The sequence below is a fragment of the Lagenorhynchus albirostris genome, chromosome 6 (genome assembly GCF_949774975.1).
Source record: "Lagenorhynchus albirostris chromosome 6, mLagAlb1.1, whole genome shotgun sequence".
NCBI classification, from domain to species: Eukaryota; Metazoa; Chordata; class Mammalia; order Artiodactyla; family Delphinidae; genus Lagenorhynchus; species Lagenorhynchus albirostris.
In genome coordinates this window covers 18,303,067-18,314,655 of record NC_083100.1, presented here as the reverse complement: position 1 = coordinate 18,314,655, position 11,589 = coordinate 18,303,067, and the positions used below count along the sequence as shown (strand labels likewise).

Sequence of the window (11,589 nt, the reverse complement as noted above, 5' to 3'; positions counted from 1 at the left end):
GAAATGCAGGCCCCAGCCAGGACAAGGAGCCTCCGTCCTCAAAGCCCTCCCTGTCCCCATGCCTGCCTTTCAAAAACTCAGGAATCACTAGCCGGGACTTCCTGGTGGTCCAGTGGTTAACATTCCGTGCTCCCAACGCAGGGGGCCTGGGTTCGATGCCTGTTCAGGGAACCAGATCCTACATGCCACAACTAAAAGAGCCCGCACGCCATGACTAAAGTCCCGCATGCCACAATGAAGATACCATGTGCTGCAACTAAGGCCCAGTGCAGCCAAATAAATATTAAAAAAAAAAAAAAAAAAGAACCACTAGTCCACACTCAGCCAGTTTATTAAAGGCAGGGAGCTTCATCAGGACTGCCGAGGAGAGAAGTTGGGAGACACCGCCCCTTCTCTCTCAGCTCCCCCGCTTCTCCAACAACTCATCTACAGCCCAGCCCCCCAGGGGACCCTAGGAGGTGGGGCTGGCGTCAGGCAGATTGCACTGCATAAATACTCGGAGGCCACAGCCTGAATCAGCAGCGTCAAGAGGGCAGGGAGACCGGGTTTGGGGCAGAAAGGGGTGGCTCCAAGGGTACCTCTTCCAGGGCTTGCTCTAAGCCCAAGGGTCCCCCAAGCCACAGAGAGGGGGCCAGCGGGCTGCCCTGGGGTCTGAGGCTGCGGCCAGCCCTGTCCTGCGAGGCTGGCAGGTGGCTCCGGGTGGCTGGGGAAGAGCGGGGCGGGGCACCGCCTTGCCAGGGTTCAGGGGCGCAGGGCGGGGTCAGGTGCTGTTGCCCTGCTCCTGCTCGAACAGCAGCATGGCCAGCTGGGTGCGGGAGCCGAGGCCCTCGAGCGCACTCTGGCGGCAGCGGTGGTACAGGTCCTCGCTAAGCCGCGCGCTGCACGTCTGGGCCCGATAGCGCTGCAGCAGCGCGGGCTCCACCGCCCGCAGCACGTGCAGGCTGGAGAAGCGCAGGAACAACTCATACACATCCAGGCTCTCCAGCAGCTCCTCCTCCTGTTCCGAGGCCGCCGCCAGCCGCGCTCGGGCCGCCACGTAGTCGGAGTTGTAGAAGCAGGCTTCATTGGCCGCCTGGCGATCAAAGCGGCCTGTGTCTCGGCCTAATTCAGGGGGTCCCGGGCCCTGGGGTGGGGCCACGGCCGGGTGGAAGGCCTGGAAGTGCATGGGAAAGAAGGCTTGCCAGCCAGAGATGGCATGCATGCGGCAGCGGTTCAGGAAGTCGGGGGTGAGCACCGTGTCTGGCCCGGCCAGCAGGAACAGCGTGTCCAGTGGGTGCTTCTTGGAGAGCAGATCCATGAGGCGCAGCGGTGAGGGTGTGGCTGTCTGCACGCTGAGCCAGGGCACCCGGGCACCGGGGAAACGCCGCTCCAGCTCTGCCACACGGGCCTTGACAGGTGCAAAGACATCGGCGTGGGCCGCCCGCTGGGCCTGTCGTGGCTCATACAGTAGCAGCAGGGTCAGGGTTGCTGCAGAATCGCCAGGCTCCAGTGCGGCCACGGCGAAGGCCTCCAGGAAGCCAGGGGCCAGGTCACACTCGGCTGCAGCCAGTGGCAGTAACACGGTGAGACGCGAGGCCTCGGTGACATAGGGCACGGGCAAGATCTCCACGCGACTCAGTGGCCGTAGCAGCTGCACTCGGCGGGTGAGGGGCCGGCGGCCACCCTGCGGGGTCAATGCCTCCAGCTGCAAGTCCAGCGTGTACTCCATACCCCGGGCAGGATCGAAGCGTCGGTAGCCATTAACCAGCTGCTGCTTCTGGAGCCGCAGGGCCGGGTGGTACCGGCGGTTGAGCTCCTCCAGGGCTGCCCCCAGAACGTCGGCCACATCAGCCTGGTCAGCCCCACGCAGCGGGCAGCGGGGCGAGCCATCAGCGCAGGAGAAAGCATGCTGTTCTGTGAAATAGTCCCAGCGCAGCACCTCAAAGCGGGAGGCCGGGCGGGACGGTGCTGGAATGCCCACGGGCCAGGTGGCTGCCCACTCCCCATCCGCTGCCAGACGGCTGGTGTTCTGGATCTCCCACTGGGTTGGAGGAACAGGCCATGAGCGAGGCATAGACCACAGGGGCCAGCACACAGCTGGGGGGCTGGGCAGGCAGAAGGTGCCACTCAGGACAGGTTCCCAGTCCCTTGCCAACCTCTGCCCGCCCAGGGCCCCCCCTTATTCTTTCCCCAGATGGAGGCAGCCTAAGAGTTAAACGGGGGTCTCTGGAGAGGCTCCAGAGAAAAGGTAGAAGCAGACAGGGACTGGGAAGCAGGTTTGTTCTGTGATTCTTGTGCTAATTTTGTATTTCCCTGGGATCTCTGAGACCTCTCAGGATGCCCTCACCCCCCCACCTCCAGCCTAGACCATACCTGTAACTCCTGGATCTCCTGGTATGTGCGTTCCAGTTCAGCTCGGGCAAAAGCCTTGTGCAGCTGGTACATGTGTACAGGGTCACGGACAGGGTGAGCTGTCAGGGCACTGCGGAAACGAGGGTCCCCCTCCTGCACGGGCTCCCCAGGGCTCAGCTCCAGGTAGCTATAATGGACTCCCTGGGGAGAGGAAGGGAAGTGGGAAACATGAGGGGACAGTCGCCCCCCCCGACCCCACCCCACCCCATAGTTTGTGTCTCATCCCTCTATCCTATGACCTGCTGTGGACTTGGGGTCAGAATTCTGTGGGCTTCAGTCTACCGTGACCAGTTGTGAGCTTGTGTGACCCTGAGCAAGCCTCTGCTAGCTCATCTGTGAAACGGGCATGCATCCTATCTCAGAGCTGTCCAGGGGCTCAAATAAAATAATAATGGCCAACACCAAACACCTACTGTGTGCAAGCCTCCCTTATTGTTTCTAATCCTTATAACAACCCTGAGAAAAAATTATTTCCATTGGTATGGATGAGGAAACCGAGGCTCAGGAGATTCAGTAATTTACCCAAGGTCACAGGGATAGAAGATGACAGAACTGCATGGAAACCCAGGCCCATATCTCCAACCACCCCCTCTGCCTCTCAGGGAGAAGTGCACACGTCCAGACAAGAGGCACCAGTGGGGTGGCTTATCTTCCTACCTCGTGGCCGCCAGTGCAGCCCACCCCGGTGGCATCGAGGATGCAGCGGCCCAGCCACTCATCCGGGTGCGCACTGACGATGTCGTTGCGGCAGGCCTCCAGGTGGGGGCGCAGCTGCTGCAGCAGCGTGCGTGACAGCAGCACCCCAAAGCCACCGTGGCAGTAGCGGCCTGGGGCGGGCTCTCCACTAATGAAGTCCTGGGGCCGGCCCAGATAGAGGTGGGCAGCGGCTGCCAGGCTGAGGTGGCCAGCTAGGCGAGCCAGTCCGTGCGCCTCCGTGTAGGTGGCATCGGGCACTAGGAAGAACCAGTCAAAGTCGTTGCCGTGCTGCTCCAGCAGGTGGCGCAGTGCCAGGTGCAGGTGCCCAATGGGCCGCTCCTCGCCTAGCGTCACCACGGCCATCCCCGATGGTGCCCGGCGGCCCCGCGAGCCTGTCAGGAACACCACACGCTCTAGCCGGTGCCCCAGCGTGCGGTTCACAGCCACGCCCAGTGTGGGCAACGTGGCCTGTGAGGTCAGCACCGCCACGAGCAGCCTCTGCCTGATGCCCAGCTCTGTGCTGATGTAGCGGGTCCTGGGGGTGGGGGAAGAAGATGGCACAAGGTTACTAAAAAGACAACAGGGCAGGTAGAGGGCAGCATACACAGGTTCCGGCAGGTCATGTCCTCTTTGGGCCTGTTTCATTTAAGATAGAATAACAACTCTCCCCCAGGGATCACGAGCATTTAAGTGAAATACTGGCCTTACCATAGTGCTTTTGGGAGATGGCATTATCCATGCAGATATGAGAGATATATTTGGGGTCTGATTCCCTGTTTCATTACTTAGTGGTTGAGTCCTTGAGCAAGTTATTAAACCCATCCGAGTCTTGGGTAGCCTCATCTGTAAAATGGGGCTGATTGTATCTCTTTAAAGCACTTAGCCAAATGCTTGGCATATAGGTGCTCCACACATCATGTATACACTAATTTCTAAATAATATGCCATTATACCACAAATACATCACATAAATGATGTAACAGAATAAACGGCATAGAGATGTAGTGAATGTGTTTGGGGGGGGTCGGGGTTGCAGTAACTTACCCTCCGTAACACAGAAGGTAAGTTGCAGAACTGGAATTTGAACTCGGTGTTACTTCGGAGAAATTATTTCAACTCAAAGGCAGAGAGGCATTAATGGAATGGGTACATCACCCTTTTCCCACAAACCTCCGCCCCCCCCCCAGGTGCCCACCCAGGAACAAGAGATACAGGTAATCCTAGTTCTCTCTTTTCTCTTTCCCTCTCTCTGTGCACCCACTCTATATACTAGTCATTTCTCTAAACCTAACACTGAGCCAGGGAGCTATGAGGACCTTTGGCGGGGGGGGGGGTCCATGGGGTCAAGCAGGTTTAGGGCAGAGGCGGGCAAGTTCTGCCCGGGCCTGGATGGGGCCCAGAGAGGCCTCAGATGGGCTCCAAACCTCCCTGGGAAGCAGGGCCGTCGGAAATTATCGGGGCCCAACGACTTCCTGGCCGGTCAGACCCTTCCTTCCGGGGCCTGACCCAGCCCCTGGCGGCCTCCACTGCGCGTCCGTCCCAGCCGGTTCCCAGCGGGTGGGGCTGGCGAGTCTGATCCCTACCTGACGGCCTTTTTGGCGGCCTGGCCAGGCTGTGCAGGGTGGTAGGGCAAGACACGCGGTTCCCAGTTCTCCCCGGCGCCTGCACCGGCCCCGGGCTTCTCGCGCTCCGCTCCGGGCTGCACCGAGTTGGGCCGGCGCGCCGCGTTGGTGTTGCCGCGCGGCGGCAGCTCAGAATCTCCGGGTTGGGGCGGCCCTGGGCCACAAGGCTCCTCCACCCAGGTGACGCTGAGCAGGCTCAGAGTGAAGCCCAGGGAGATGCCCACGGCCACGGGCCCTGCGGGCCGCAGCACCGACAACAGCAGCGATGCCCGCATGGCGCCCGGACCGCGGGCCCCCGGCCCTGGAGCAGCCCCAGAGCAGCAAGAGGAGGCTTCGAGGGGGCGGGACCGGGGAGGGGGCGGATCCGGAGGGCCCGAGCCAAGCGGGCGGGCCCCCTCCCTCCCCGCCGAGCAGAGCCCGCGGCCCGAGCCGAATCTCCTGCGCCTCGTTCCGATCGCCCTCCAGCCGCCGCTCGGTACCGCGCGGGTCCCGGCGCTGGGCGCGGGAGCCTCAGCCGAGGCCGCCGCTGTCCGACGTGTCACTGGGAGGGCCCCGCCCCCGGGGTGGGGTCTCGGGCTCCGGCTACCGGAGAGGGAGGAGAAGGGGGAGGTTAAAGGGGAAGGACCCCCGGAAGTGCCCCCTCCTCAGTGCGGGAGAGGCAGACGTCGGGGGCGGAGTCCCCTACCTCCCCCCGGCGTGGTTGGTGCGTCCTGTGTGACGTCAGAAGCAGCCCGCCCCTGCCTGGATGGTGCGCCCTGAGTGACGTAAGGAGCAGAGGCCGGAGCTGTCCATCAGCACCAAAGGCCGCGGGCGGGCACAGGGCATGGGGCCGCGGCTCTGGGGCAGCCCGAGCCCCTGCTCCTGCTCCTTTCCCTTCCCCAGGCCCAGCCTAAGTGCCCGGACGTCGCGGGACTGGAGTGCCAGCCGGTGTCGGAGGCGGAGCGGCGTCGCCGCCGCGCAGGGACCGGTCCGTCCGGCTCAGCAGCCCCCTTCTCCTCACCGCGGACTTTTACCGGACACCAGTCAGCTGGAGCCTCTGGCGCCCGGCAACCCCGGCCGGAGAGCCTCCTTCGCTCAGAAGCTCAGGTCGCCTCCAGCCCAGGTAGATCTTGGACAATCCCAGATTTAGCCGCCCACAGACCAGTCTCCTGGCTGCCTCCTCACCGGCAGCACACTGCCCTCATCTCCCCCCAACCCCGTCCCCCTTTTAACTTCTTCATCCCAGCTCCCTCTAGCCAGGCACTTTCCCCCCTTTGTCTTTTGTCCCTTACTTCAGGGATGCTTCCAGAGCTGTGTGATGTGTGCACCACTCCTTTGTCCACTGTGTCCTTCCCTAGTTCTCCACTCCTACTCTCACCCTCATCCTGGTGGAGACCCAGGACTCCTCCTTGACCCCAACTTCCTCTCTGTCAGGCTGACGTGGGAGGGTGACTCCCTACTGTTCCCAGCACTATGCCGGGCACTGTGGCGACACTTCGGTTCCAGCTGCTGCCCCCCGAGCCAGATGATGCCTTCTGGGGTGCACCCTGCGAACAGCCCCTGGAGCGCAGGTACCAGGCACTGCCAGCCCTCGTCTGCATCATGTGCTGTCTGTTTGGAGTCATCTACTGCTTCTTCGGTGAGACCCCATCTCATTCCTCACTCGGGCCCCCCACCGTTTCCTCAAGTTATTTTCCTGAGGTACCCCAAACCTTCTTTAGAACTTTACCACTACCATGAACTATGTTTCGTTTCTCTTTTTTTCATCCCACACGTTTGTAGATAATTTAGACTGTAGATCCTGGAGAACACAGGGTTTTGAATTAGGCATGCGTGAATTTGAACCGGGTTCTGCACTTTACTAATTATGATGCCTTGGGCACATTGAACTTTCTAAGCCTCAGTTTTCTCATCTGAACAGTGGGAACAAAGATATTTCTCTCACACGGGGGGCGGGGGCGCTGTGAGAATTAGTAAGCACTCAATAAATAATAGCTATTGTGGTGAAGTGTGTTTAGGTCACTGTGCTAGGTAGGCATTGAAAACGTTTAGGAGGGTGAGTTAACATGGTCCCTTACCACAGGGCATATTGTCTGATGAAGAAGAGACTTCTGGAACATTCACATCTGTGATACATATTAGAGGAAGCTAAATGATACATATCAGAGTCACACACATGGAGATGTGTGTACGAGTCAGCCTCCAGTAATTGGGGCTGCTGTGTGTCCAGGACGCACAAGGGAGTTCACTTGGAAAGGCAACTGGGGGCTGAAATCCAGCCCATGCTCTACTTGCCAAACTCTAGACCTTGGCACAAGGCTGTTTTGCCTAGAGGAAGGCACAACTATTTTATAATTTGCACCAAGGTGCCAGATGGTCTAGTGGAGTAAGTGCCCAGTGACTCTACAGCAAGAGGTACAGAACTTCAGGTAAAAGAGAGCTTTATGGGCTGGGCATCCAAGGGACGCCTCCAGGCAGGGCATTATAGGTGACTGGATGAAGTGAAAAGGAGGCTTGGAGGTCTGAGTTCCAGGTTGAGCAGAAGTGGGGCAGGACTTGTGCTCGGCAGCCTTTACATCTCCCCCTAGAATGGCTGGATAGTAGGCAGGGATGGGAGCCAGATGGTCCCTCCACTTCCACCCCCAGACTCTGGACCAAACAACTGCAGAGTGGGCAGGGGGAAGAGCCCCTCTAAGGGTTCAGGACACATTCTGGGTCTCCAAGGAGTCTGTGTCACCTCGCCCCCTCCACTATTCCTACCCACTCCCTCTACAGTTGCTCAGTGCAGCCTGCCATTCCCTCTCCTGGGCTTCCCTGACAACCTACCCTTCTTGGAGGCTCCCATTCTCGAGCTCTTGGACTCTTTGAGCCCTTGTGCAAGCCCTACTCCTCTTTCCAACCCCAGAACCTCCTGGACTCCAATGCTTCCCCTCATTCTTAGAACGGACTCTGCTCGTTATGACCTTTCTCTTTGGCTCTCCCTGACCCTTTGACCCCCATCTCTGACTTCCATCTTCTCAGCTTTCCAGGATCTACAAGTCCCTCACACTTCCAGGTACCCTTAATGGGCCTAATGGCCCTATAACCTCCATTTTTCTGAAACACCACAACCACTATTTCCCCCGATAATCCTCTCTGACCCCCTATGACTCCTTGTAAGGCCCAGTGACCCCTAATTACCCCCCAGCTATCTCATTACCTTCCATCCCTCTGACTCCCTCTATTACTCCTAACATAGGGGAATCCCTATGACCCCATTGTCTGTTTGCCCCCACCACGATTTCAGTGATTCCATTTCTCTGGCTTCAATATTACCCTCGCTCAGAAACTGTTTCATACTCTCAGTGATTCCACATCTGTCAATTCCCCTGACCTGAAAAGACCCCATCTTTCTGAACCCGTGTGACCTCACCTCTCAAGTTCTTTCTGACTTCCAAATACCTCATCGCTCTGAACAATCTCTCTCTAAGGAGCCCAGTGACTCTACTGCTGATCCACTTGTGACCCCAGTGGCCTCTCTCTCTGACCTCTATGATCCCAAAGACCCCAGTGACCCTATTACTGAGTCACTCTTGACTCCAGTGATCTATTTCTATCTCAAAAATCCAACACTCATCTCAATGACTGTCTGTTTTCCCGGTGACTCCCGATGACCTGTTTCTCTGATCTTCCTTGACCCCAGTGGTCCCTTCACTGCCGCCCTCAGGACCCCAATGACCCCCAATTCTCTGATCTTACTGTCCTGCCTCTGGTTCCCCTGGGATTCCTTGTCCTTGACCCCTCTGACCTCCTACCTCCAGCCCAGTGACCTCATTTTGGTCTCTCACTAGCCGCTGTTCGCTTCCAGGTTACCGCTGCTTCAAGGCAGTACTCTTCCTCACTGGGTTGCTGTTTGGCTCGGTGGTCATCTTCCTGCTGTGCTACCGAGAGCGGGTGCTGGAGACGCAGCTGAGTGCCGGGGCGAGTGCAGGCATCGCGCTGGGCATCGGGCTGCTCTGCGGGCTGGTGGCCATGCTGGTGCGCAGCGTGGGCCTCTTCCTGGTAGGGCTGCTGCTCGGCCTACTGCTCGCCGCTGCCGCCCTACTGGGCTCCGCGCCCTACTACCAGCCAGGCTCTGTTTGGGGCCCCCTGGGGCTGCTGCTGGGGGGCGGCCTGCTCTGCGCCCTGCTCACGCTGCGCTGGCCCCGCCCGCTCACCACCCTGGCCACTGCCGTGACGGGTGCTGCGCTCATCGCCACGGCTGCCGACTACTTTGCCGAGCTGCTGCTGCTGGGGCGCTACGCGGTGGAGCGTCTGCGGGCCGCCCCCGTGCCCCCTCTCTGCTGGCGGAGCTGGGCCTTGCTGGCACTTTGGCCCCTGCTCAGCCTGATGGGCGTTCTGGTGCAGTGGCGGGTGACCGCCGAGCGGGACTCCCACACGGAAGGTGAGGAGGCACAGGCCAGGGTGGGTGTGAGAGAAATGGGTGCTTGAGGGGGGTGGGTCTGAGTGACGGTGCATGGGGGAAGGAGCTGTACACACCAGCAGCGGAAGGCCTCAGCTGAGTTAGAGAGCTGACCGGCTCTGGCTCTGGGAGCTTCAGTGCCGGGACGGGAGCTTCAGTGCCACCATTCCTGCCACAACAACAGATGGAGCAGCGGCTCTGCGCCAAGCCCATTCCAGGCACTGGGGATGCAACAGAGACAAAACAGAAGAGGCCCCTGCCCTGATGGGGTTGCATTCAGGGTGGGGGAGACAGACACTAGACACGCAAGTTAACAAGATAATTCCCATTGTGTGGAGTGATATGAAAGAGACGTGCAGAGTAATGTGAAATACAGACAGGGTGGCCAAGGAAGGTCACTTGGAAGAGGTGACATTTAAGCAGAGACCTGAAGGATAAGGGGCCAGCCATGCAAAGAGCTCGAGAAGAGGGAATAGCAAGGGCGAGGGGAATGAGCTTGGCCTGTTGAGGAAGTCGGGCAGGAGTGGTGGGTGAGGGATGCCGATTGTGTGGGCGCCGTGGGCCGTGATGAGGACTCTGGATTTCATTAGATGGGTGGTGAGATGCCACTGGAGGTTTAAAGGAGGGAGGATATAATCTAATTTAGCATTTGGGATGCTCATTCTGGCTGCTGAGTGTAGAAAGCATCAGGGAAGGCAAGCATAGAAGGGGAACCATGGAGGAGGCAGTTTAGTTGTCCAGTCGAGAGATGATGATGGCTGGTCTAGGTGAGTCACCTATGGCTCCAGACTGGGAGAGGGGTAGCAGCTGGAAAGCAGGCACCTAGAGTCTAGGAATCTTCCATGAAGACCTTTGGAAGAAAAGAACTGTGGGAAGTCCCATCTGGGAGGTGGGACACCAGGAAAGTAAAGGAGGAGAGGTTTCGGATGAGGGGAATCTGGGAGCCTGGAGCCCTCAGGTTAGAAGGGACAGGGAGGCTTGGGCGAGATGAGGCACGTGGGCCTCTGAGACCCTGCTCCGCCCACCCCTTCACAGTGGTCATCAGCCGGCAGCGCCGTCGTGTGCAGCTGATGAGGATTCGGCAGCAGGAAGAGCGCAAGGAGAAGCGGCGCAAGAAGAGACCCCCAAGGCCTCCCGCTAGAGGCCCGCGGGCTCCTCCAAGGCCTGGGCCCCCTGACCCTGCTTATCGGCGCAGGCCAGTGCCCATCAAACGCTTCAACGGAGACATCCTCTCCCCGGTGAGCACCCCGAGTGGGGAGAAGGGAGTGTTGTAGACTCTGTCCAAGCAGGACTGGGCCTTCCCCAGGGGCTGGTCACTGTCTAGAAGGCCTAGCGCTTGTCCACCCATCGTAACCCCTGTACTGGGAGCCTGATGGGTTGGGGAGAGGTGTCCTGAGCGTGAGTTTTAATGAGGTATAGTAGGGGGTAGCATCTCAGTGCTGTGGACTCTGGGTGTGGTGAGGTCCTGGTCCGACAGCAGACCATGACACGTCTCAGGCTCGTGACAGTATAGGCTGAGCATGTCTGCCTGGGTGGCTTTCAGGGCAGGGGTCTGCAGCGGCACTCTCACACCTGTGTTTACTCTCCCACAGAGCTACATCCAGAGCTTCCGGGACCGGCAGACAGGGAGCTCGCTGAGCTCCTTCATGGCCTCGCCCACAGACGCGGACTATGAGTACGGGTCCCGGGGACCGCTGACGGCCTGCTCTGGGCCCCCCATGCGGGTATAGCAGTCTCTCTGCTCCTGCCCGCCTACACTCATCGGTCACCAGCTCTGCCAGCTTGGGGAGGCCCGCTGGGCCATGACTCAGCCCACCTGGCCCTGTGGCCTTTGGCTGTCTCCTTCCCCCCCCCGGAGAGGGATGGCCTGGCCGCCAGAAGGGAGGACCTATCTCAGGCTGCCTGGCCTGAGGGGAGAGCCTCCTCCCAAGCTCCCGAGGGGCTCCTGAGGGACGCGAGTGTGAGCCCCGCTGGGGTGTGCTCAGGGTTGTGAGTGTGTCGCCTGTGTGTGCGTGCGTGAAGGGGTGGGCTTGGAGAGGACACTGGGACCCCTGCCTTAGATTTCTGACTGGTAGGGCTTCTCCAAGGGTGACCCTGCCTCCTCTCCCACTCCTGGGGTCCCATGGGCTACTCTCCTGCATGTCTAAGTGGAGGAGGTCTACCTTCCTCCCCCATCGCCTCCACCTCTCAGCCAGACTCATCTAAGACTTCTTGTCTTTGTCCATGGGGCAAACTGCAGCAGCCCTCACCCTGGTCCCCTGTCCTCTGCAAGCCACCAGCCTGAGGGCAGTGGCAGGGAATGGGGGTGGGCGGGTGCTGCTCTGGGCTGGGTCAGGGCAGGGGGCTGGGGGAGGGGCTTCAATGCACGGTGCATGTCTGGTGTCGGTCATGCCACCCTGGACACCTCATGCTTCTGTCTCCCCCCCACCCCACCCTGTTTGACATCTTTTATAAACGTGC

The 11,589-nt window shown here is 59.7% G+C and overlaps 2 protein-coding genes across 4 annotated transcripts; one reads left to right on the top strand and one right to left on the bottom strand.

Moving 5' to 3' along the window:
• Window positions 1-313: 313 nt before the first annotated feature.
• CHPF (chondroitin polymerizing factor) lies at window positions 314-5,302 on the bottom strand. Of its 2 annotated transcripts, none has more exons than XM_060152010.1 (4): window positions 4,671-5,302; window positions 3,049-3,622; window positions 2,353-2,532; window positions 314-2,020 (listed from the first exon to the last, which is right to left on the bottom strand). In XM_060152010.1, the coding sequence occupies exons 1-4, from the start codon at window positions 4,982-4,984 to the stop codon at window positions 761-763; spliced, it is 2,328 nt and encodes a 775-aa protein (XP_060007993.1). In that variant the 5' UTR covers window positions 4,985-5,302; the 3' UTR covers window positions 314-760. The 2 variants fall into 2 exon arrangements, with proteins under 2 accessions (XP_060007993.1, XP_060007994.1); XM_060152011.1 differs by lacking the exon at window positions 4,671-5,302 and adding an exon at window positions 4,132-4,219.
• TMEM198 (transmembrane protein 198) lies at window positions 4,634-11,451 on the top strand. 2 transcript variants are annotated; one of them, XM_060152013.1, is made up of 6 exons: window positions 4,634-5,473; window positions 5,592-5,811; window positions 6,123-6,327; window positions 8,536-9,111; window positions 10,165-10,367; window positions 10,722-11,451. In XM_060152013.1, the coding sequence occupies exons 3-6, from the start codon at window positions 6,162-6,164 to the stop codon at window positions 10,857-10,859; spliced, it is 1,083 nt and encodes a 360-aa protein (XP_060007996.1). In that variant the 5' UTR covers window positions 4,634-5,473; window positions 5,592-5,811; window positions 6,123-6,161; the 3' UTR covers window positions 10,860-11,451. The 2 variants fall into 2 exon arrangements, with proteins under 2 accessions (XP_060007996.1, XP_060007995.1); XM_060152012.1 differs by having other exon boundaries at window positions 4,634-5,811.
• Window positions 11,452-11,589: the final 138 nt, after the last annotated feature.